Here is a 26,928-nt window from a genome sequence, read left to right on the forward strand (position 1 = left end):
ATTTATTTTCTTAATTAGAATGATTTTGTAGAATGATATACAAAATACAAAAAGTTGTTTCAATCTCAAGTGAAAAATTTAGCACGGAACCTTTGTATTAATTCACTTTTTGAAGGTTTTGAGAACATTTAACAGAGTTGTTTTATGAAATTAGTGAAAAGAATATGATTCAATAAAGTTGGATTAATAAAGAAAACCAAGCATTTTTTATATATTATCTTTTGTAATACATTATATTCTTCAGCAGAATAACCACGAACGGTCCTGTCACCGCTTTTGCGATTTGTTTGTAGATTCCGTGCGTTGTCCATTCAGAATATTTCATCATTAATTTAAAACTAAGGTTATTAAAAATTAAACTTAATATTGGCTTTCTGCTTTCAGATAAACCAAGTTGAATAATAGTTTTAAAATGTATTGGCTTACTTTCAAACTGTATTTCTCAGTATAATGAAAAGTACAAATTAGTACTTTAATTATAGTATGCCAGTATTTATTCTGCACTAAGACTTAGATTGCAGTTGATTGCATTAATTGAGTTGTATTAAACGAGAAAATAATAAGTTATCAAGTTCGTCCGAACTAGCATCATAGCTTGTCTTATATAGTGGGCAAGTGTCTACAAAAACAACCTTTTTTTAAAAATAAAAATATTATTAAATAAACAGTTTTGCAATTCCAAATATGAACAAGAATGCAGGTAAGCGTCCAAATTATTCTTAAAAAAAACACTTCATGAGTTAAAAAAATATATTAAATATGGTATTTTCATAAATTAGAAAAAAATGACCGAATAGTCCCCTTTCCCCTGTCAGGCTAATTTTAATGCGCAGAAACTCTTATAATTCGAAAAGCTGCTTTGCAAAAATGTCATTATAAAAGATTTTACATTTTGTAATTTTTTAAAAAGAAACGATAGTAAGTTAAATCATGAAATCAAATATAATTAATTAAAACAATTTTTTTAACACTTCTCTGACTGCGATTTCTAGATATACTACATAAATGAATTATAAATTCGATTTATTTTAAAATTTTTAAAATAAAGCTTTTAAATTAAAACTTCGAAAATAATTTTAATGACTATTTTCGTATCGTCTTGACCAAAGCACTTGAGCAATCAAGATCGATTCCTAAGTACGTTTAAATCCATACTGAGAAAAAAAAAGTATAGTCAAAACCACCAAAATAAGGTAAAATTTATCATATTTCTGGCTCTATCTATAGGAACACATGAAAGCATGTTAACTTTTCGGTAATGATTTCAGGTAAGATTAACAATAAAGTGTATTTTTATTTGTTTCTCCACTCATGTTCCTCTGGACTTAAATTGCAAAAAACACTTTTAGTTGCCAATGAAAAAATTGAAAATAAAATATAAGTTGTAAACGAAACAATAAAACCTGCGGTGGCCTTGATGGAGGCCAAAAGAGGTAAATCAGAGCAAGTGAGAAACTCATGTCGTTAACTAAGGAATCGACATCCTCAATAATGAAACACGATTCCAGAGCAGATTTGAGATTTGCATTAATTCAACGTGGGTATAAAAAAATTTCGTCTTTGTTTTACACATTTATTTTTATTTTATTTTTTCCTAATTATAGTTAACAACGTGACGTTTTTTTAATTTTTTTATTTTTTAACCAACTCTGGTTTGTATTCTTCATTAATGTCTGGTGGGTATTGAATATTGGTTCTTTGTAAGCATTGTAATAAATTACAGATCGAATTGCGGTAAATTACCAACACCCTGTGCTGTGCGCATCAATCGTAAAATTAATTTTACCGTAAAATTCATTTTTACAGCAAATTTCAGTACCATATATTTTACATTAATAATTAATCAACTATAGTGACTCCGTGATTTTGAAATAAATATTGCGGTAGAACTTGCAGTATATAATGTTTTTTGTTCCGTGAAAGTTTACCATAAAAAGTACCGGAACTCTGGATGACGTACCTCGTACTGTAATATGATCCCGAATTTTTCATCGTGTAGACTTTTTCCACCTTTAAATGTTTGAAGTTATTTCTTTTTCTAATAGTAGAATAAAGGTACTTTTTTGTCGTGTTCCTTAATTTTTTTTAATGTATTTATTTATTTACTTATTTATTAGATATGCATGTCTAAAGATGTGGAAAAGGTTCGCTGTGCAGTAACTGAGCCAATGCCACAAGAATGTGTGGATAAGATTATGGAGTTTGTACAAGGAAATTCATGTAACGGAACCGAAGTTTGATGAAATCGAAATTTAACTTGTAAATATAACTGTTGCCACCTTTTATGATGAAACATTAAATGTGGGTGAAATAAATGTATTCAATTATGAAGTTTTACATTTTCTTATACAAAATTTGTTTCAATAACACACATTTCATGTTTAAAACTTCGAAAACATTTATTGATTTAATGTTCATGATAAGTAGTTGAATTTCTTACTGAAAAATTAGAATTCCGATTTAAATTTTTTTTAATTATATCGCTTCGTTCTAAAGAATTTTTTTTCTAATTGAATTGTTTGAAATGACAGATGGATCAGATTATAAACAGCCATTTATACAACTGAGTAATTGATTACATTTGCTGATTTAATGCTGATTTAAATATAATTTTGTCTCGAAATAAAATGCCTATTTGATTTAATTCGGATACAAAACCACGAATATTTTGTTTAAAAAAATATATTTAACTTTATCGTTACTTTTAATGGTGCAATAAAAATTTTATATATCTGAGGATTCAAACTAGCTTCAACTATCACAAATTAATATATAGATTATGACAAAAGAATAAATTAAATATAATGTTAAACAAAACATATTTCATTTCATTGTACCTTAACAATTTTATCAGCTGTCAAAAGAATACAAAATAAATATTGTATAAATGTCAGAAAAGTGAGCTACCTTGTTTAAACCAAACCCAATGCTGACATGAAATGGTAAATGGATCATTGGTCAGAGTCCACTAGCTGTCGAGCTAACCTTGTGAGGTTTTTTCAACTTTCCTCACCATGTAAAGCAAATACAGGTTAGTTCCATTACAAAGTCTTCCACGAAGGCCAATTTTTCACAGTGCTTGATCAGGGAGTTACTTTGTCGTCGCACGCGGTTAGGGGCACTTCTCTATTATGACCTGTACTGGAGCACGCGAAGGAACAGGTCATAATAGGGTTTGGCTCTTAGTATGACGTATGACGACAACTCTGGGCATGGATTCTAATGAAATTTTAATTTTAACTTTACTATGGAATAATATCTTTGCATACGATCTGTGTATGTTGCTGAAATACTACGTTATTCATTAGTTTTGATTTTTCATCTGTAATATAAAATGTGTTTGTGATTTTCTCGCTTATAACTCTATAAGTCTGTGTTCTAGTATTCTGAAATTAGGACAGATGTGAAAAGGATTAATTATAGTTCTTGATCCAAACAATTGCTCAAAAATTTTAATTGATCGTTTGGGAGAGACGTTTAAAAAATGATATTATCCCATATCAATTAGCCATTATAAATAAAATTGCAGACGATTTTGTTTCATCAAATATTTTAAAGATAACATCTGGGTTTTTTGCTAGCTTATAGTTTTCATAAATTGTTTTTATTATTTAAAAAAAATAGTTCATAACACTTTTTTTAATGTTTAGTTGTTTTTATTCTTTATGTCTCAATTATTAGCAAGAGCGTGCTAGTATAAGTGGACTATCTCACCAAATGAGCATTCCTAAAGTAATCTGAAAATACGTGTTTATTTTTTCCTACTGTTTGAAACGTATTCCTGTAAAACAAAATTATTTTGAATTAAAGGTAACTTTAATAAAATAAATTAGTTACTGAAACGCAAAGTTTATAGAGAGATATTTTTCTTCGTTTAAAAGAAAAGAAAAAAATTTTAATACTTTTTTTTGATGCTAATGATGCTTATTTGATTTTGATAATGAGTACTAGCTGAAATAAAAAAATAAGCTATAGACTAAAATGCAAAATTAATTGAGAAATTCAATTTATTCGTCTAAGAGAAAGGTAAAAAATCGTTTTGGTCTAACTGACAATGATGATTAATTAAAGTTGGTGAAGGCAATATTAGTATCCTGATTATTGGTGCAGTTTTATTATAGATACCGTTGAAAGGAGTTTTTCATGGTCCTACGATTAAGTACCGGAAAAAACCACCAGTTTCTGGTACATTTTGGTGATTGTGAGTCTTCTTCGTTCAATAGCATTTTTATTTGAACCGACCGGACTTTAAGGGTAGTAGTACTGTGTGTGTAAGGGTCAGGGAACTGGTCTTGCATCAGAAAGGTTCTGGGTTCGAATCCTAGGCATGGCAAGGATGTTCTTTCATTCTCTATACTATCTGTCCTTCCTGTGGGTGCAACGTTGGCCCACCTAATATGGTGCCACTGAAAGAGCTAACAAATCTGCCCTGTAAATGTCTGTATTGACGAAATGTTAACACAGGTGTACAGTCCGCAAAAAAAAAACGAATCACCCTGAATAACTTTCGTTCTAATGATCGGATTTTCACGAACTAAGTGTCAATCCTAATGATTCCTGGGGGTGACCTCAAAAATGCTAATTAATTAGTGCTAACTAGTAAATATATTAAATCAGACACAAAAACGTACTTTCTCTGAATAAACATATAATTTTTTACATATTTGGAATCTAGACACATGAATTAGGGAAAATTTTAAAAAAATTGGATCGTAAATTGGGTCGCAATAAAGGTTTATATATTTGGCGATAGTCCTGAAATCCGCCAAAAAAAGTCGCCTGCGCAAATGAATATTTTAAGATAACCCATTGACAAATTCAAAAGTGGAATGCTTAATTTTACTAGGTTGCTAGGCAACCATGCTATGACTGTAAAAAAATTGAAATAATGTTTTGTGATTGCTCAGAGGGGTCTAATTCATTGTTAATAGAAAATGTCTCGAAGTTTCTAGGCAATTTTTAAGCTGATTTCTGTCTAAAGAGCAAAAAAAAAATATTTTGATGTCGTTTGAAAAGAAAATTTGAATCGATTTATAAATTATTTATGTTTTTCTAAGTTTTTAGAATTTAAATACATGTACTTTTTATCTGATATTGTTTAGATTATGCTGTTTTTGCTAAATTTATTCGAGGATTTCATATTAAAATCAAATTAACATAACTTATTACAGTTATGTACAAAATTTTAGGGATAATCATTTTTTCAGCTTTAACCCCTTGAGTACGGGTGATTCATGAAAGCATTCGTACAAAATCAGAATCAAGATGTAAATAAGTAAAAAACGGTAGCTTAAATACAGGCGTTACTAATTTCGTTAATAATTAAGAAGATTTTGAGGCATCAAATGATGAAGTTAAAATGCTTTTATGAAATGCGATATCTTTCCATTAGATGTAAAAAACGTGGACTTTAACAAATGCATGCAAAACAGCCACCAAGAATAATGAGCAAGACAACTTATCAGCAAAATACATGCTTCGAGAGTAAGGATGCACTATTTCTTCAGAAGCATGAGAAGGTAATCTCACAAGTTATGCTGCAAATTTTTAAAGGAAAATTGACGTCAGAAAAGTTTAATCTCCCAAATATCCAATAGCCTGAGCTTTTCTCAATATTGATGAATTTATTTCAAAAAGAGCATTTGGTTAATCAAATTTTGGCCCTGAAGCAGATACAACTAACATTGATAATGAAAGTATCTTGAAAACTGATTTTGATATAAGTCCTCTTGAGGCATTGTTAGTTGCAAAAACAATTGGTTCCATAAGTAAATGGTAAGTACTGCTGAAGACCCACCAGATATAAGTCAATGAGAGATGGATTTTACTCAAACTTCGAAACTCCTTTTTCTCATTTATTATCCAGTGAGGAATTCCAGAAATGGTACGGGAAAATCAAAAGAAATTTCGAAGATAAATTTACATTGGCTAAAAATTTGGAAAAAAGAGGAAGGTTAAATCAAAAGAAAAAAATTACTTGTTTGCATTAACTTCAGAAAAAGAACGAAAATTTAAAGAGATTGAAAGAGCTGAAAAAAAGTTAAAGCAGAAAATATGACGAAGAGAAAAAATATACTTAGAAAGATTACGAAATAGTTTAAAAAAATATGGGGAAAAGAGTAAACAAAAAAGTGATCGAATTATAATAATAATAAAAACATCATCGGATTACGCAATGATAAACATTCATAATTTAGCTGTGAGAAAAAAATGAAAAACCTTTTTTTTTTTAATTATGTATTCAAACTTATTTTACTTTCCATTCCATGACTGAAAAAAAGTAACATTTTCCACGTTAACTGTGGTTATATGTTGTAATTCCAAGAAAAATCGTGTTTTCAGACATTTGTGTGGCCTCTGGATTCCTAACGAGCATCAAACTTTCTCTGAATTAAGTGTTCATTCACTGGAAAATTTAGTGTTTATTCAATGGTAAGAACTGTTCCTTCACTTGCTTATCTTACTACTTATTATTTAAACCACCAAAAGCTTAAAACAATATTATGTTAGTTATCTAAATTCTTTTTACATAATTGTATTTAATATCAAATATGTCGGCACCATCATTTAGCTAAAATTAAAAATTTTGAAATTTTTATGATTTTTTCTTAAAGGCAAGCTAAGCTTAAGTGTTCCTTCGTTCGTTAATTTACCCTATAAGATGTTGAGAAATTTGCGATGCTGTGAGAGATGCTTAAAAATGTTGACTACGTATTTATATTAATATTTATAAATATATATTCAAGAAATTGATAAATATATTATTCCAAATCTATGCATACATATATATATTATTGAAATTGTATCAGTAATTGAAAAACAAAATAAAAAAATAAAAAATAATCACATTAAATAAGCACAATCTGGTGTATAATCATATTCTATCAGAAGATCATATCATATCCTATTTTATAAAACTAGACATTCCTTAAATAAAGTGTTTTTTATTCAAAATGTTTTATTCAAATTTCCTTACTAAATTCAAGATCGCAACGCTCGAGTACGCCCTCCAGCGGGGATATCTTTCAAACACAGAACACGCCGAACATTTGAAAAAAAATTTCTCAATAATTTTTAACTCCTATTGTCAATAAACTTGCAACTCATAACTTCCGATTTCGCTATCGCATACTGTTACAGATGTGTGTATTAAGGTAAAATAAATTTTCTTGTCTTCAATTAATTACGAATTAAAGTGAAGCTTTCGTCATTGCTTTCGTCATTCCAGTGAATAAATATGAATTCAGAACATACAGAATTGTAATAGTTATAGAATATTCTTCTTCGTTATAGAATAGTATATATTTCTGTATCCATATAATTCGGAAAACAGCAATAAAAATTATCCAAGTTACTTGAAATAGTGCCATTTGTGCTGATTCTTAATTAATTTTTATCGTTTTCTTGGTAAGTATTTTTTAGTTTTGAAAGAATAAGTTCAACTAGAATTCAACTATTCTGTTTTTAGCTACATATTCAAATTCCTATCAAGATCTTACAATTATAAAATTTTGCTGTGTAGTATGCTATCTAAAAGTAATGAAAGGATAAACTAAGTATCTATTATTTGAGAATAAAGTTTTCAAGCAAAGAACATATCAATTTGGAATTCTCCGGGAATTATAATCAGGTAAGTGCAATGATTTTTACAATAAAAAATTTGCTTGTAAATATTTTTTTTTTCATTTGATGATAGTTCTATACAGAATGCTTTTTTACGACTGATTAAGAACTATAAGAATAAAAGGATAAACAATATGGAAATTTTTTATTTCAATATGAGGAATTTTTAAAATCGTTTTTTTATATTAAGAATTCTTTATTTTACGTTTTTTAGTTTGTAATTTTTTGATAAAAATTGTTAAAATAATCGTTTTGAAAAATTAAATGGTATAACATTATGTGTAATGCATACTTCTTGCATATTCTAATGTTTGAAGTAAGATGATTCAAAAAAGTATGGAATAAAAATTCGGTACTTACGTAATAACGCCACCGCAACTACAGATTTGGCGGTTCTTAAGTGCCTCCAATCTACACCAAACTTTTTGCAACAAATCATAAAATAAAACACTTTATTTAAAATCAAAGTAATTTATCGGATTTTGGTGGACAATGGGCAAAATATTTCGCTCTTGAAAAAATAAAATTGCATCTTGTTCTATTTTTGGCAAATCCCAAAGACGCATTTTCGTAGCACTAAAAAATGGTAACAAAAATCGAAGAACAAATCATTTTGGAATACTTCTGATTTATAAAGCAGGTAAGTGTTAATTTTTGTAAGATAAAAAATTTTACTTTGAAGTACTTTTTTTTTATTTGATGATAGTTTTCTATAGAATGGTTTTATGCGTCCGATTATGAATCAAAAAAGAAAAAACATGAAAGTTGTTTATTTTAATGTAAGGAATTTTTAGAATTGGTTTTTTCTTTTTTGCTTCGTATCGTAAGCATTCCTTATTTTACGTTTTTTAGTTTCTAAATAATGATTTTTATTAAAACTTAAAATTTTTTGATAAAAATTGTTGTCAAAGAACTTTTTTTACAAAATAAAATTAAATAAAATTATGAAGCTTATGTATACTTTTTGCTTATTTTAATGTTTGAAGTAATATGATTCTTAAAACTATGGAATGTAAAGTTTAAATAGCCCACTCAGGTTATATCATTAAATTTAGTAAAACTGTTTCTCAGGCATTAGGTTTAACTCTAATAAGAAGATACTTTTTTTTTCTGCATATTTACAAATAGTTTTTAGATGTGTTTTGGATGTTCCTTCTTTAAAAAAAGAGATGCCATCTTGTTTTCGGTTGCATAAGAAAGGATATCAAACATTTTTCTTTTTTAAATTTAATAAGCCACGATAGAGAATGAACGTTACAATGTTACACGCTACATTAAAGACGCATCCAGAGTAACTGAATGACTGTTCATTAGAAATCGCAGGTATTAGTCTCATACAACAGCGCCCCCTATAGCTCGTTGCGATCGCGAATTGCAAATAAATTATTAAGCGACTAAAAAGGAAACATTGTATTTTATAGTTCAAAAGAAATAAAAATAAAAAGATTAGCAAACGATAATTCGCGATCGCAACGCTCGAGTACGCCGTCTAGCTTGAGCCTGTAAATATCGGACATTAATTTATCACGTTTTCATTTAGTTCCATCAAAGTATTTGACTGAATCAGACGCCATTTTTTAGCAGCAAATAAGAAACAAAATTTCCCTAAGGAAAAGGCCGAAGAACTTGAAAAAAATCTCCAGAATATTAGTAAATCTTTCAGGAACAGAACACGCCAAACATTTGAAGAAAAATTCCTCAATAATTTTTAATTTCTATTATCAACAAACTTGCAACTGATGACTTCCGATTTCGGATACTGTTACAGATGCGTGTATTAAGGTAAAATGCATTTCTTCTGTCTTCAATTCATTACGAATTAAAGTGAAGTCAACATAGCTTTCGTCATTCCAGTGAATAAATATGAATTCAGAACATACAGAATTGTAATAGTTATAGCATATTCTTCTTCGTTATAGAATAGTATATATTTCTGTATCCATATAATTCGGAAAACAACAATAAAAAATTATCCAAGTTACTTGAAATAGTGCCATTTGTGCTGATTCTTAATTAATTTAAATCGTTTTCTTGGTAAGTTTTTTTAAATTTTGAAAGAATAAGTTCAACTAGAATTCAGCTATTCTGTTTTTAGCTACATATTCAAATTCATATCAATTATAAAATTTTGCTGTGTAGTATGTTATCTAAAAGTAATGAAGGTATAAACTATGTATCTATTATTTGAGAATAAAGTTTTCAAACAAGGAACTTATCATTTTGGAATTCTCCGGGAATCATAAATCAGGTAAGTACAATGATTTTTACAATAAAAAATTTGCTTGTAAATATTTTTTTTTCATTTGATGATGGTTCTCTACAGAATGGTTTTTTACGTCTGATTAAGAACTATAAGAATAATAAAAAAAGAAACAATATGAAAGTTTTTATTTCAATGTTAATAATTCTTAAAATCGTTTTTTTTATCCTAAGAATTCTTTATTTTCCGTTTTTTAGTTTATAATTTTTTGATAAAAATTGTTCTCAAAATACTTTTGAAAAATTAAATGGTATAACATTATGTGTTTATGTATACTTCTTGTATATTCCAATGTTTGAAATAATATGATTCAGAAAAGTATGGAATAAAAATTCGGTACTTACGACGTATTAACGCCACCGCCGCTACAGATTTGGCGGTTTTTAAGTGCCGCCAATCTACACTTAAAATTTTTGCGACAGTTCATAAAATAAAACACTTTATTTGAAATCAAAATAGTTAATTGGATTTCGGTGGAAAATGAGCCGATATAGAGTTTAGCATAGATTCAAAACAATCATATCGCCATATGAACTCTGATGAATAAGATTCCAAATGAAATAACATTTCCAAAACGTACGTTTGCCAAGATAAAGTTTTATGTTGTGGGAATTGGTACATTTTCGTTTTTTCGGTAAAATATTTCCCTCCTGAAAAAATAAAATTGCATCTTGTTTTGTTTTTGGCAAATCCCAAAGACGAATACTCGTAGCACTAAAAATGGCGACAAAAAAGAATTGTTTTTTTTTTCTTTTTTTTTTGTTTCGTCAGCATTCTTTATTTTACGTTTCTCAGTTTCTAAATAATGATTTTTATTGAAACTTGAAATTTTTTGATAAAAATTGTTGTCAAAAATCGTTGTTTATAAAATTAAATTTCATAAAATTATGAGGCTTATGTATACTTTTTGTTCATTTTAATTTTTGAAGTAATATGATTCTTAAAACTATAGAATGTAAAGTTTAAATGGGCCTTTCATGTTATATCATTAAATTTAGTAATACTATTTCTCGGGCATTAGGTTTTAACTCTTATAAGAATATACATATTTTTTTCTGTTAATGTACAAATATTTTTCCGATGTGTTTTGGATATTCCTTCTCTAATAAAAAGAGATACCATTTTGTTTTCGGTTGTACAAGAAAGAAGATCAAGCATTTTTCTTTTTTAAATTTAATAAGCCACATTAAAGAAGGAACGTTGCAATGCTACACGCTACATTAACGACGTCTCCAGAGTAACTGAATGACGGTTCATATGGAAATCGCAGGTAAGCGTCTCATACAACAACGCCCCCTATAGTTCATTGCGATTGCGAATTAGCGAAAAAAATATGAATGAAATTTTACACTACGCGTGAGAAGGCAAGTTCCTCGCAAGTTTATCACATTTTCATATTAATCGCCACATTTAATCATTTCTTTATTGTCGCCAAATTATTTTTTTTAAAATAATTAATTTTAATTAAAATAATTAATTTTAATTAAAATAATTAATTTTAATTAAAATAATTAATTTTAATTTTAAATATGATGAAAGAAATGAAAACATGAATGAAAACAACATGATGTTTGATCACTTGGATATGATAGAATGTTGGTTAATGATTAATAACATTAAAGTTCCCCCTGTAAGTTATATGATGGACTTTAATAAAAATGATTATAATCGATTATATTATGCTCTTTCAGAATCAGGAATTAATAATATAAATTCTGAAACAGGTTGTATGATAAACTATTCAAATTTCAGTAAGTATCCTATAATTTGTTTCAACTTGGCAAACCATGAAAATTATACCAACTTAAGTAATTTAATGAATGAATTCAATTGGAGGTTGAGAAATAATACTACCAAAAATTATGTTTTTTACTTTATTTTGAAAGAAAGAAACAAATGCTCCTTGAATGTGTCTACTCAAGATATAAAAATGATTAAAACTCTGAAAACATAAAGGATTTTTATTATTTTAATAAATGGCTGCTTATTATCCTCTGGGTGAGGAAATAAAAGAAGGTCCTCCAGGTCCTCCTGGTATAGGGTTTAAAATAACAAATAATGGTAATTATGATATGGAAAGAAAACTTTTAAAAAATGTATTCGATCCTCGAGAAGATAGTGATTTTGCAACTAAAAGTTACGTAGATAGTAGCTACAAGGAAATAAAAGAAAAAATTAATACTTTAACAGTTAATAGTCTGATTCACGGGGAAGATTTTTTCAATGCGAAACAAAAATATATAAAAAATTTAGGAGATCCTAGAGAAGAATCTGATGCTGCAACTAAAAAATATGTAGATGATTTAAAAAGTAAGTGTTTAATTCGTAATAACGGTCATTATAATGCTAAACATAAATGTATTAGAAATATAGCTACTCCTCTAGAGGACAATGATGCTTCAACTAAAAACTACGTCGATGAATTAAAAGACAAAAGTTTAATACATGATGAAAATAATTTTGATGCTAAAAATAAAATCATATCAAATGTAAAAGAACCTGAAAAAGAAGGCGATGCTGTTACCAAAAAACATCTTGATTATTATTGTATACTGTGGGATAAAATTAATAGAAGTTATTATGCTCACAATCAAAGAATATCGAGTGTAAAATGGCCCACAAATACCGACGTTGCTAATAAATATTACGTTGATAATAGAACTTTTTGCGCTACCACAGATAGACTTGTTCAGTTTACAGGTGTGGGTTACAAGACTTTTGAATTCAACGAAACTACTTCAAAACTTTAGATTCAAACTTAAAATTATCACAAAACATGTATATGAAAATTACCATCTTTTTAGCTCGTGACAAAATGAATGAAAAGCCTAAAATACGTTTAGAAAAAGTGAAAGAAGTACTTCTTGATAAAGAGATAAATGTTAATGAAGATGCAATAACTATGTTTGCGTATGGAAAGTTAAATGAAGTTTTAACATTATCAGTGCTAACAGGAGGAGGCTGTAAATTAAAGACTTATTTACATATTGAGAAATTAGAATTTAAGAAAGTTTAAAAATTATTTGTTAATAAATGGCAAATGAAATAAATTGGAATGACTTTTCTAGAAAGAAACTTTCAGAAGATGTAATTATAAGTTTAGCAGATTATTTAAAATGGGAATATGTGTTTCAATTTTCTGAATTGTCTGAGAGGCTAATAGAACAGCATGCGCAACCAGATGATTGGTTTATTATTTCTCAATATCAAAAACTCAACGAATCTTTTATTGAAAAACATGCCTCTGATGTAGATTGGGAAAAAATATGTAGATACCAAACCTTATCTATCCGTTTTATTGAGAGACATTTAGATAAAGTGACTTGGTATGAAATATCAAGATTCCAAAGATTGGATTTAAAATTTATAGAAAAGTATTATGAAAGTTTAAATATTAATGTTGCATCTAGATATCAAAAATTATCAATGAACCTTATAAGAAAATTTCAAGATTATGTAAATTGGGATTATATTATACAATATCAAGATATTGATAAAGATTTTGTAATAGAATTTGTTTCTAAAATAGATTTCTGTCTTTTAATAAAAAATAAAAGCAATATATTACCAGAAGAATTTCATAATTCAAACAAAGAAAAGATGGTTTGTATACTTCTTGCTGAAATTTGTCATAACACACGAGTACCACTATATGAACCATTAAAGGAATAAATTATTTTAAAAAAAATATTTTTATTTTAATTATAGTTTTTACTCGCAGTAGATTATTTTTTAATTAATAAATGCATTCTAAAATTGTAATTAAAGACTATAATGAACCGGATGAATTTAAAGATCCAAATCAACATCCTCTATTGCCTATACATCCCTTTAGATTAATCATAAATGGTGTTTCCAACAGTGGAAAATCGAACTTATTAATCAATTTAATTTATGACTACTTACACTTTGATAGATTTTACATGTGTGCAAAAGACATATTTGAATCTAAGTATGCAAAATTACCAGAAAAATACACTCAATTTACACATGTAAAATTAGAAGATATTCAAAAATGTAAAGGCTTAAAGAATAAAAAAGAAGTTTTGAAAGAATATAAAAAATTTAAAAAAGATCAAGTTTTGTTTTCTTCCAAACTAGAAGATTTTATTACCGTAGATGACTTGGATCCTTCCAATATGAATTTAGTTGTATTTGATGATTGTATATGTGGAAAAGATCAACAATCTATAGAAGAATTTTTATACGAGGAAGAAAGAAAAATGCATCCCTTATATATATAAGTCAGTACTATTATAAAATACCTATAACCATCAGAAGTAACAGCGATTATTTTATATTTTTCGATATGAAACAAAAAGAAATTAAACAAATAATACGAGAAATAGATGGTCAAATAACAAAAGAAGAATTTAATTAAATGTATAAGAACTGTATCAAAAAACCATATGATTTTTTAGTTTTAGATTTAGTCAATCCTAATATGAGGTACCGAAATAAAGAATTCGTGTATATATAAATGGAAGAATATTTAGAGAAAAAAATTTTCATTTACAGAAAAAGTTATAATTGCTGTCAAAAGATTAGTATCGCACTATTTATGAGTAAGTTTTTATTTAGTGCATCTGGCTTATCTGGTTTTATTTTAATCCCCTTATCAGCTTTGAGTTTAGGAGCTGGCGTTATTGAAGTGGTTGACAGATCTTTAAATATATCCGAAAGAAAAGAAGAATATAAATATACTTACAAATTTTATAAACAATTACTGAATTTGTTTAAAGCCAATACATTAACTGAAGAAGAAATTCATAAAAAAGAGGCTGAATTTATTCAAAGTTTAAAATATTTTTCATTAGAGAAATACGTTAAAAAAACTCAATTGTATGGCTACAAATATATATAACCTCATAATTTTTATTGCCTATAAATGTCGTGTAAAAGTAATATATTCAAAGTTGGAAAATTAAGTAAAGACGGAAAGTTCAAGTTTTGTTGTAAAGAATGTGGTCAAAAAGGATCTGGCTTTATCAATTCAGCAATTAATAATTTACCCTTTGAAATGCATTTACCAGGACATCAATTTACAGGACCTGGAACACAATTATTGCATGGAAAGAAAAGATTAAACGATGATTTAACATATAAAGAATGGAGTAAGCCCATTAACAGAGTAGATGAAATTGCATATAAACATGATGTGTGTTACCTTAAAAATAAAGATACTAAAACTAGAAATGATCTATGCGATAAAAATATGATAGAAGAATTGGATAATATTCCCAATCCAACAATTCGTGAAAGGCTAGATAGAGCTGTTGTGAAACCTATTATCAAAGCTAAAAGAACATTTGGTATGGGTATGAAAGAAGAAATATATTGTTTAAAATGTAAAAATCATACAAATACTAAAGATGCTCATAAAGAAACTTCTAAAAAGGGACGATTGATGATGAAAGGTACATGCGAAGTTTGTGGATCTAAAAAGAGCCGTTTTTTAAGAAAAGCGGGGTCATAGAAACAGCAGCAGATATATATTATGATCCCGAAAAAGGTTATTGTGGTATCAATGAATTAAAAAGAAAAACAGGTTTATCTCCAAAAAAAATTACAGATTTTTTACATGAACAAGATGTTTATACTAGATATAAACCTCTCATTAGAAAATTTAAAAGAAGACGAATATATGTATCTCATATTGATGATCAATGGCAAGCGGATTTATTGTTTATAAAACCTTTTAGTAAATACAATAACGGAGTGACTTACATCTTAACAATTATAGATATTTTTAGTAAATATGCTTGGTGCGTTCCTATTAAAAGAAAAACAGGTGAGGAAGTAACAAAAGCTTTTGAACTCATTTTTAAAGAAAGAATTCCAGAGAAACTACAAACGGATAAAGGTACGGAATTTATTAATAAAGATACTCAAAAATTATTCAAAGATAATAATATTCACTGGTTTACTACTGAAAATGTTGAATTAAATCATTCTGTAGTTGAAAGATTTAATCGTACAATAAATGGAAAAATAAGAAAATTTATGGCTGCAAATAATACAAATAAATACTTAGAAGTACTAGATAAATTAGATTATAATTATAATAATTCTTATCATCGATCTATTAAAATGACACCCTCACAAGCCAGTCGGACAGAAAATGAAAGTATCGTATACAATAATTTATTTTCTGAAAAAGAAATAAAGAAACCAAAGTTTAAAATAGGTGATAAAGTAAGAATTTCAAATTACAAAGAAACGTTTATGAGAGGTTATCACCCTACATTTACAGAAGAAATTTTTATAATATCTGAAATATTAAAAACCGACCCGATAACTTATAGAATTAAAGATTTAAACGGCGAAGAAATAAAAGGAACTTATTATGAAAAAGAATTGGTTAAATATACTAAAGAAATATTTAAAATTGAAAAGATAATTAGAAAAAAAAGGAAATAAATTACTCGTTAAATGGTTAGGTTATTCAAATGATTTTAACAGTTGGATAGATAAAAAAGATATTTTATAATCTAATAATGACGCAGTTTTACTGACAAAGCATGAATGCATACAAGTGTGAAGTGTAGTATGGATGGATGGATGGACGGACGGATAGATTTCAAACTTTTTCGGAACGTTAACCGGAAGTAAACAGATCAAATCGAGATTAAAGTTGTTCTTGAAAAAACTGATAACGTATCTTTCAATGAATAGTGTAATTGTACTACAAATGCAATAAATGTAAGTTCTTTAAAACCCTTTAGAATTCAACCTTCAATTATGTATACTCCTATATGGGGATCTCTTTACTTTAAAAATATCTGAAGTAGATAGATATGGTTTTAGATTTAAATGTTTAAAATTAGATGGCATTTGGAATTCGTTTGCTGAAAAGTATTTATATATTTTTTTAATAAATGGAAAATGTTTTTGCAAAGATATTTAAACAAATTAAGAATAGAAACGATTCAGAAGAAGATGAATATTTTTATGATACGGAAGACTTTGACCAATATTTAAAACAGAGATATACGTCAAGAATTAGTTCTTTTAAAGATTAAAACGGAAATTAAAATTAAATTTAACAGTTTCAAATTTTTTTTATTATAAAAAGAGTTTAAATTATAAATATTTTTTGAAAAAAATATGTGATTATTATAATATTCCTAATAATGACTATTTAAAAAAATATTACCTTATAAATGGAGATTACTAAAACGTGTTCATTTTGTAAACAAGTATTATCATTACATGATTTTTATATCAATCGTCGCTATGGTAGAATTGATCATCGTAATTATTGTAAAGTTTGTGATGGTAAAATAAAATATAAAAAACAAGATTGTGAATGTGGTAAACAATATACTCGTGCACATAAAAAAAGACATATAGAAAGCAGTTATCATATGAAACACTCATTTTTAGCTTTGTTTCCGTTCCACAAGGATTTATTTTCAATTGAAAGAAAAAGTATTTCAAAAAATGTTTCTTAATAAATATGGAAGTATCTCTGAAATCAAAGACTGTTAAAGAATTGAGAGAATATTGTAAATCACACAATTATCATAACTATTATAAACTAAAAAAATCAGATCTTATTAATCTTATAATTGAAAATAAATTTTCAAGTAGATTTAAAAAACTTTTCACTTCCTTTGATGATGATATATTTACTCAACCAAGGGAACCAAGAGAAAAACAAATTAAATGTGATATTTGCGGCCATTATTATAAAGAAACTCATCTTGAAGACCATAATGAAAGTCATATAAATGAATTTTATCAAGAGGGTATCAAAGAGATTGAAACAGCTTCTGAAGGTAGATTAAAGACGTATTCTTTGGAAAATAAACCTGGTTTTAAAAACGCTTCAGAATTTTTAAAATTTTTACGAAGTGTGATTATTGTTAAATTAAAAGAATTGGTTAATGTACAAGAGCTGAAATTAAATTTTAAATTATTTTGTCAATTTGTAAGAAATGAATGTGAGTTTCAAGAATTTTCGTTTAAAACTGTTAATGAGATAATATTGAAATCAACTGATTTAAATCAATATTATGATGAAGTAATTGATAAATTATTGAGAGAAATGGATGAGTTTGAAACTAAAGGATCAGGTTGGAAAATTAATGAAATTAATAGATTAGAACTTAGAATTAATAAATATAATCCTCTTAGAGGTTCATCATACGTAGAATTGCCAGTTAAAATAAAGAATAAAAAAGCTATAATAAATGTTCAAAATAAAGATAATAAATGTTTTATGTGGGCTGTATTATCTGCCTTGCATCCTGTTGAGGAACATGGGGAAATAGTTACAAAATATACTCAATTTGAAAAGGAACTAAATTTTAAAGGAATTGAATTTCCAGTGGCTCTGAGCGATATTCAAAAATTCGAAAAATTAAATAATATATCGATCAATGTTTACAGTTATGATAGTTCTGTTTATCCATTACGAATAGCAACCAATTATTTTGAAAAACATATCAATCTCTTTTATTTCGAAAATCATTATTGCTGGATTAAAGCCTTCAATAAATTAGTTAGAAAACAGGAAACTAAAATGAAAACAGCAATCCATTCGTGTGATAGGTGTTTAACCTATTTTTATTCAAAAGAAAAACTTGAGAATCATAAAAACGATTGTAAAAATAATAAAACTGTAAAGATTCAGATGCCTGATAAAAATAAATTTATTGAATTTTCAAAATATAATCATTCATTGAGAGTACCATTCGTAATTTATGCAGATTTTGAATGTTTGACAAGAAAAATTGATAACTGCCAACCAAATCCAGAGAGCTCTTATACAATGAAATATCAAAAACATGAGCCAATGAGTTTCTTCATCACATCAATATGAACATCAAAATATGAACATCAGTATTATAAAGATCCAGTTATTAATAGGGGACCAGATGCTGCAAATATATTTTGTAAAATGTTAAAAGAAGAAACAGAAGAAATTGAAAAAATTTATGAAAATATCAGGCCACTTCAAATGAGTGAAGATGAAGAAAGGCATTTTGAAAAAAATAATAAATGTCATATATGCAAAAGTGAGATAATAGATAAAGTAAAGGTAAGAGATCATGATCATTTAACCAGTAAATATAGAGGTCCAGCTCATGAATCATGTAATTTAAACTATAAAAATCCAAACTTTGTACCAGTTTTTATTCATAATTTAACAGGATATGATGCTCATTTATTCGTTAAAGGACTCGGTTATGATGAAAAAAATATTGATTTAATTCCAAATTCTGAAGAAAAATATATATCATTTAGTAAAAATATTGGATCTATGAAACTTAGATTTTTAGATTCATTTAGATTTATGGCTAGTAGTTTGGATAGTTTATCCAAAAATTTAACTAAAGAACAATATAAAGAAACATCTAAATTTTTCAAAAGTCAATTAGACCTAGTTATTAGAAAAGGTGTATATCCTTATGATTATATGGATTCGAGGGAAAAATGTAAAATAAATAAATTACCTCAAAAAGAAGAATTTTATAGCAAATTGAATGAATGCCATATAACGGATGAGGATTATAAACATGCACAAATTGTATGGAAGTCATTCAATATTAAAAATATGGGTGAGTATTCAGATTTATATGTTAAAACAGATGTTTTGATACTTTCAGATATTTTTGAAACTTTTAGGGATGTCTGTCGGAAAACCTATAAACTAGATCCAGCATGGTACTTCACTGCTCCTGGGTTATCGTGGGATGCTATGCTAAAATCAACTGGAATCAAATTACAATTACTGAATGATTATGATATGATTTTAATGCTTGAGAAAGGAACCAGAGGTGGGATATCTCAATGCTGTAATAGGTACGGGAAAGCTAATAATAAATATATGAAAGACTATGACAAAAGTAAAGAATCTAATTATTTAATGTACCTAGACGCCAATAATTTATACGGATGGGCAATGAGTCAATATTTACCATATAATGAATTTAAATGGATACAACCAGATACTATTGAAGATATTTTAGAAACCTCAGACAGCGAATCTGAAAAAGGTTAAATATTAGAATTAGATTTAGAATATCCAAAGAATTACATGATAAACATTCAGATTTACCTTTAGCACCTGAGAATAGAATACCAGATTCGCAGTCTAAACAATCAAAATTACTGACAACCTTATATGATAAAGATAACTACGTTATTCATTATAGAAATTTAAAACAATATTTAAAAATGGGATTAAAACTTAAAAAAGTACACAGAGTTCTTGAATTTAAACAATCCCCTTGGCTGAAGAAATACATAGATTTAAACACGTAAATGAGAACTAAAGCAGCCAATGAGTTTGAAAAGGATTTTTATAAACTTATGAACAATTCTGTGTTTGGAAAAACTATGGAAAATATTAGAAAAAGAGAAGATATAAAACTGTGTTGTAATGCAAAGAAGGCTCAAAAACTCATTGCTAAACCAAATTTTAAAGGAAGAACCATTTTTGAAGAGAATTTAGTTGCTATTCATATGAACAAAACCAGAGTCCTCTTTGATAAGCCCATATATGTTGGAATGAGTATCTTAGATTTATCCAAATATCTAATGTACGACTTTCACTATAATGTTATGAAGCCTAAATATGGGGAAAACATTAAATTATTATATCAGGATACAGATAGTTATATATATGATATAAAAACAAATGATTTTTATGATGATTTGAAAGGAATGATCGATTATTTCGATACTTCCGATTATCCAGAAAATAATAAATATGGTATTGAAAGAATAAATAAAAAAGTATTGGGTAAGATGAAAGATGAAAATTCTGGTAAAATAATGACTGAGTTTATTGGATTGAGAGCAAAAATGTATGCCTTAAAAGTTGAAGAAGAAGTCATAAAAAATTCTAAAGGTGTAAAGAAAGGTGTGGTTAAAAATAGAATTTCATTCGAAGATTATAAAGAATGTTTATTAGACAGCGAGAAAAGCGATTATTATAGAACTATGAATTTAATTAGAAGTACTAAGCATGAAATATTTACAGTTCAAGTAAATAAAAATCTCCATCAGCATCAGATGGTAAGCGATATATTTTAGAAGATGGAATTCACTCAAGAGCATTAGGACATTATGAAAATGTTCTTAAATAAATGGAAGAATTCAATAGTCTCAGAAGCGACAGCCCGATATTAAAATTGAAAGATTTAAAGTCGGGGTTATACGAGGGTTGCTATTTATATTTCTGGCCTTGGAAACAGTAAGTGTTGCTAGGCGACCGCAGACGACGTATCCGACTACCTTAAAAACGAGGATTTTCACAGAAAATCACTTTTTTATTTTATTGCTTTATAATAATGCCCAATTTTTCTAGTTTTTAAAACTGTTTTGTTTTTGAATGCACGTCAAGCAGAACTTTAGTTATAGCTATTTTAGTAACAGATGACAGTTGTCTAACTTACCGGAAATTACAAAAATGAAACCGGTAGTAGGTAATAGTTTCGGTTCCATTTCTATTTGTGTGTTTATTTTTCTTAGATATTTAATTTTTAAAAGCTCTTAAACTCTCGGCTAATAATCTGAATTATATTTTAATTAGATTTTACGTTTCGTGGTTACTGTTTGTGGGTAACATGAAAAGTTAGCATATTTTCTGATAGTTTGTTTACATTTGAAGCGTACTTTCTATATCTTGATTTTGATTTGTTTTGAAGAAATTTATTGATTTCTTTCAAAAAAATTTGTTATTTATTTTGATAAATTTATTGAGATGGGTAAAGGACGTACTTCTCGATCTAAGAAACGTAAATATTACGGTAATCAACATGCCAACAAAAGCAATGATTTGAGTAAAGTTAATTATACCATTTATTCAAAATTGTGTAAAGCAGATGCATCTATTACTTCAAGCTCTTCAAAATTATCGATTTCTATGGATGTCAATAAAGAACTGATGCCTTTGGATAAAAACAATCTGTGTGGCAATCGAATAATTGATATTGAGATCCTGATGATGATATTAGCTTCATTATGTTGTCCGGTTTGCTATGATAACAAATTGCATTTATAAGAAAATTCTAGATTTGGGCTATTATAAATATTATAAAAAATATTTTTTACTTCTAATTATTAATAAAAACAATATTTAGACATATATTTATATGTCTAAATATTTAGACATATACAACAATATTTAGACATAAAGTGTGAAAATACAGTAAGATGGTTGTCTAATAAAAAATTGTTCCTGTGTTAAATGCTTTATAAGTAGTAGACTTTTGATGTTATTCAATAAATACTTTAAAATATAGCTAAATAATACGTTAAAATATCGCTACGTAAAATAAAACTAAGAAAATGTGTGAAGGAATGTGCCCCCTATAAAATATAATAATTTCCTACTGACAAACATTCATAGTTTTTAGAAAAATTTAATTTTAAACTTTAATTGTGTTTTTCTCAAAATGAAAATTTTGCTTTTTTTTGTCTACGGAAAACAAGATAATTCAATTAATTATTATAAATTTATCTTCAAACTTTCAGAGATTGTTTCTTGTATTGGTGGTTATGTAACAGACCTCCAGAATTCAGATAACTGTATTATTTTTTGTTTTATGAGATATTTTGCAGTAGATAATGTGAAGAAAATGTGAAAAAAATGGAAAAATATGCTTAACACTCCATAAATTTTTTTAATTTCATGATATCATTTAAGTTGAGGTTCATAACACTTCAGAGGGTTATACGAAACGGCTCAAAAAGTTAGATAGCTGTATGTACAATAGTTTTTTGCGTAGAGTGTTTTCCGTTAATGAGTTATTTTCATTAAAATTATCCAAAAAATACTCTTTAAACAAAAAATTTCCTGTATATTTAAATTTTCTCTATTAAATATGTTTATTTAAATTAATATACAATATAAATTGCAATAATGTTGTGGAAAATATTTATTTTTCAAAAATTTTGTCCCGAAGGTAATCGGATACCTTAATCGAAAGTTTGATATTTTTAAACATAAATTCAGCAGACGATTTACCATTATAGCTTCATTTGTGTTGTTGACAGTAAATTGAAAAGTTCTTCTCTTTCAAAAAATGGAATTGAATCATGAACATTTTCGTGCCATTATTTTTCATAACTTTCGACGTGGATTGTCAAGACAAGAGTGCTTCGATGAACTTAATTCTTTATTCAACGATAAAGCGCCATCCTACAGCACTGTAAAAAATTGGTACAACGAATTTAATCGTGGTCGATGTTCGATCCAGGACGAATCCCGTGCAGGTCGTCCAAAATCCGTTGTTGTGCCAGAAAAGATCGATGCTGTGCGTGAACTGATAAAGCAAGATCGTCATGTGACATACCGTGAGATAGAGGCGTCTTTGGACATTAGTATGACTAGCATCAATAAAATATTGCATGAACATTTGAGCGTAAAAAAATTTGTTCGCGTTGGATCCCGCATAATCTGACAAACTCTCAAAAAAAGGCTCGTGTCGATTGGTGCAAGGAAATGTTGGAAAAATACGTTCAAGGTGCATCAAATGCTGTGTATAACATCTACACAGGTGACGAATCATGGATCTAAGCATATGAGCCGGAAACAAAACAGCTATCAACTGTATGGGTCTTCCAAGACGAGGCAAAACCAGCAAAAGTTGTTAGAGGAAGAAGCACATCGAAACAAATGATTGCCTGTTTCTTCAGCATTAACGGTCATGTGGCAACAGTTGCGTTAGAGCAACGCAGGACGGTCAATTCTGAATGGTACACGACCATTTGTTTGCTAGAAGTCATCGGAGAAATTCGAAAAAAGCAGAACAGGCGAATCATTCTTCATCATGACAATGCGAGCTCTCACACATCGACTAAAACAAAGGCATTTCTGACCGAGCGAAAGATCGAACTGATGGGTCATCCGCCGCACAGCCCTAATTTCGCACCCAATGACTTCTTCTTATTCCCACACATCAAAAATAAATTACGTGGACAACGATTTTCGACCCCCGAAGAAGCGGCTGATGCATTCAAAGCGCATGTTTCGGAGTTACCTCAATCGGACTGGAAAAAGTGCTTTGAAAATTGGTTCAAACGCATGCAAAAGTGTATTGATCATCATGTAGAATATTTTGAAAAACAATAAAACCAATTTCGATCCGACATATTTGTTTTTTCATTATTAGGCCAGAAATATAAATAGCAACACTCGTATGAATTGATATCATTGAGAAAAATAAAAACAAGGTATGGTGATTGTGTAGTTGTGAAAATAGATGCGGCACTAAATGAAGTGAAAGAATATTTTCTAAAAAAGAAACATGGAGAACTTTCGGACAAAGCAATTCAAGAAATAAATGAAGGTGATTATGTACTTTATTATGAAGGATTAATTGATGGAAAATACATATATCCTTTAATGGAAGGTTACTTAGGGGATTTACTACAAAAACAATTAAATCAACAAGTAGACTCGATAGAATTAAATCAGCCAAAACAATTAAATCAACAAGTAGATTCGTGCGCCAAAGCGTGGGCCAGGCACAATCTAATAGGAAAATAAACTTTTTCTATAAAAAAGTGTTTTTATCATTTTATATATATTTAATTAAAATATTATAATGCTGTATATAAAAATTTACTTTTTTAATCACTTTTCTTTGAATTATACAATTTTATTAAAAACTGTTTTCGTGCGCGAGCGTGCTCCAAGGTGTGCGTGAGGAAGTGCTAGGACCAAAATAGAAGAAAAAGGTGTTTTTATCATTTTATATATATTTAATAAAAAATTAAGTTTTTCAATCCTTTTTAATCAATTTTCTTTCATTTTCTTTGAATTATACGATTTTATTAAAAACTGTTTTCGTGCGCGAGAAAGTGGCCCAGGATCCCTATATTTATACTACTTTTGACATTATTTAGTTTCTAAATTAGAATGATTTTGTAGAATGATATACAATATACAAAAAGTTGTTTCAATCTCAAGTAAAACATTTAGCACGGAACCTTTGTATTAATCCAGTTTTTAAAGGTTTTGAGAACATTTAACAGAGTTGTTTTATGAAATTAGTGAAAAGAATATGATACAATAAACTCGGATTAATAAAGAAAACAAAGTATTTTTTAAATATTTATTTTTTGTAATACATTATTCTAAAACAGAATAACCACGAACGGTCCTGTCTACGCTTTTGCGATTTGCTGGCAGACTCCGTGTGATGTCCATTCAGAATATTTCATCATTAATTTAAAACTAAGGTTATGAGAAATTTTACTTACAATTGGTTTTCTGCTTTCAGATAAATCAAGTTGAATAATAGTTTTAAAATGTATTGGCTTGCTTTCAAACTGTATTTCTCAGTATAATGAATAGTACAAATTAGTACTTTAATTATAATATGCCAGTATTTATTCTTCACTAAGACTTAGATTGCAGTTGATTGCATTAATTGAGTTGTAATAAACGAGAAAATAATAAGTTATCAAGTTCGTCCGCACTAGCATCATAGCTTGTCTTATGTAATGGGAAAGTGTCTGCAAAAACAACCTTTTTTTTAAAAAAAAAATATTATTAAATAAACAGTTTTGCAATTCCAAATATAAACAAGAATGCAGGTAAACGTCCAAATTATTCTTAAAAAAACACTTCATGAGTTAAAAAAATATATTAAATACGGTATTTTCATAAATTAGTGAAAAATAGCCGAATAGTCCCCTTTCCCCTGTCTGGCTAATTTTAATGAGCAGAAACTCTTTTTATTCGAAAAGCTGCTTTGAAAAAATGTCATTATAAAAGATTTTGCATTTAGTAATTTTTTAAAAAGAAACGATAGTGAGTAAAATCATGAAATCAAATATAATTAATTAAGACAATTTTTTAACACTTCTCTGACAGCGCTTTCTAGATATACTACAGAAATGAATTAAAAATTCGATTTATTTTAAAATTTTTAAAATAAAGCTTTTAAATTAAAACTTCGAAAATAATTTTAATGACTAATTTCGTATCGTCTTAACCAAAGCACTTGAACAATTAAGATTGATTCCTAAGTACGTGTAAATCCATACTGAGAAAAAAGGTATGGTCAAAAACTACCTGACTATGATAAAATTTATCATGTTTCTAGCTCTATCTATGGAAACACATAAAAGCATGTTAACCTTTCGGAAACTCTTCGGTAATGACTTCAGGTAAGATTAACAATAAAATGTATTTTTATTTGTTTTTCCAGTCAAGCTCCTCTGGATTTAAATTGCACAAAACACTTTTAGTTGCCAATGAAAAAATTGAGAATAAAATCTATATATATATATATATATATTTCTCTTACACGGCGACAGAAAAAAGCCTCATTACAACTCCCTAATGGTAACGCTAGAAAATCGATCAATGATTGCCGCTAAAAATGTCACATGCCAATTCTAGCTGAGGTGGCTCATCATATCATCACATATCTTGAAAACGGAATCTGAAATAACAATTCAGCTGAGGCAATCTCATACTATTAAGCTGGGCAGAAGTGAGTAGTCTTTGTCGATAGAACTCTATTTTAGTATTTTCTCGAAAGCGCTTTTTTTCATGAATTTATTTGACGATTTTTGATTTATATCACGAATTTATTTGTTTTATTATTGTTATTAGTTATTCATTGAAAAATGAGTCTCAGTCAATAAGTCTTTATTTGAATTGAAATTTATTTTAATGACTTAGTATTTGCTAAAAAGATATAATTTTTTTTTAAAGTTTTTATATGGATTTGAATGATTGTTTTGAATTCTTAGAATTTTAAGCATTTGCAATGTACCTAAGTTAGGCGCGAGCGAGGCGAGCTTGGTTTGCGAAGCAAACCATATAAGATTGCGTAGCAATTTTCGGGGGTTGGCGAGCGTTAGCGAACAGGGGGCGCAGTCCTCTAGTATAAATTAAAAACGAAACAAGAAAAACTGCTGTAGACTTGAGAAATGGAGGCCAAAAGGGGTAAATCAGAGCAAGTGAGAAACTCATGCCGTTAACTAAGGAATCGACGTCCACATGAACGAAACATGATTCCAGAGCAGATTCAAGATACGTATTAGTTTAACGTAGGTGTAAAAAAATTAGG

At 28.0% G+C, this 26,928-nt stretch overlaps 1 protein-coding gene across 4 annotated transcripts in view; it reads left to right on the forward strand.

Annotated features, from left to right (window-relative positions):
• Nucleotides 1–26,928, forward strand: part of LOC122268318 (uncharacterized) — a 138,204-nt gene that overhangs the window by 61,331 nt on the left and 49,945 nt on the right. For 3 of the 4 annotated variants that reach the window (XM_087151768.1, XM_087151763.1, XM_087151762.1), the window contains exon 3: nucleotides 2,118–2,331. The exons of the other annotated variant lie outside the window; for it this stretch is intronic. In XM_087151768.1, coding sequence (XP_087007894.1) covers nucleotides 2,118–2,240 — 123 coding nt within the window. In that variant the 3' untranslated portion in view covers nucleotides 2,241–2,331. Of the gene's footprint in view, nucleotides 1–2,117; nucleotides 2,332–26,928 lie in introns of those variants that run through there. 4 annotated transcript variants of the gene reach the window in all.

This window comes from Parasteatoda tepidariorum, chromosome 9 (genome assembly GCF_982258835.1).
Source record: "Parasteatoda tepidariorum strain Cologne lab strain chromosome 9, Ptep-v5.0, whole genome shotgun sequence".
In the NCBI taxonomy this organism is placed as follows: Eukaryota; Metazoa; Arthropoda; class Arachnida; order Araneae; family Theridiidae; genus Parasteatoda; species Parasteatoda tepidariorum.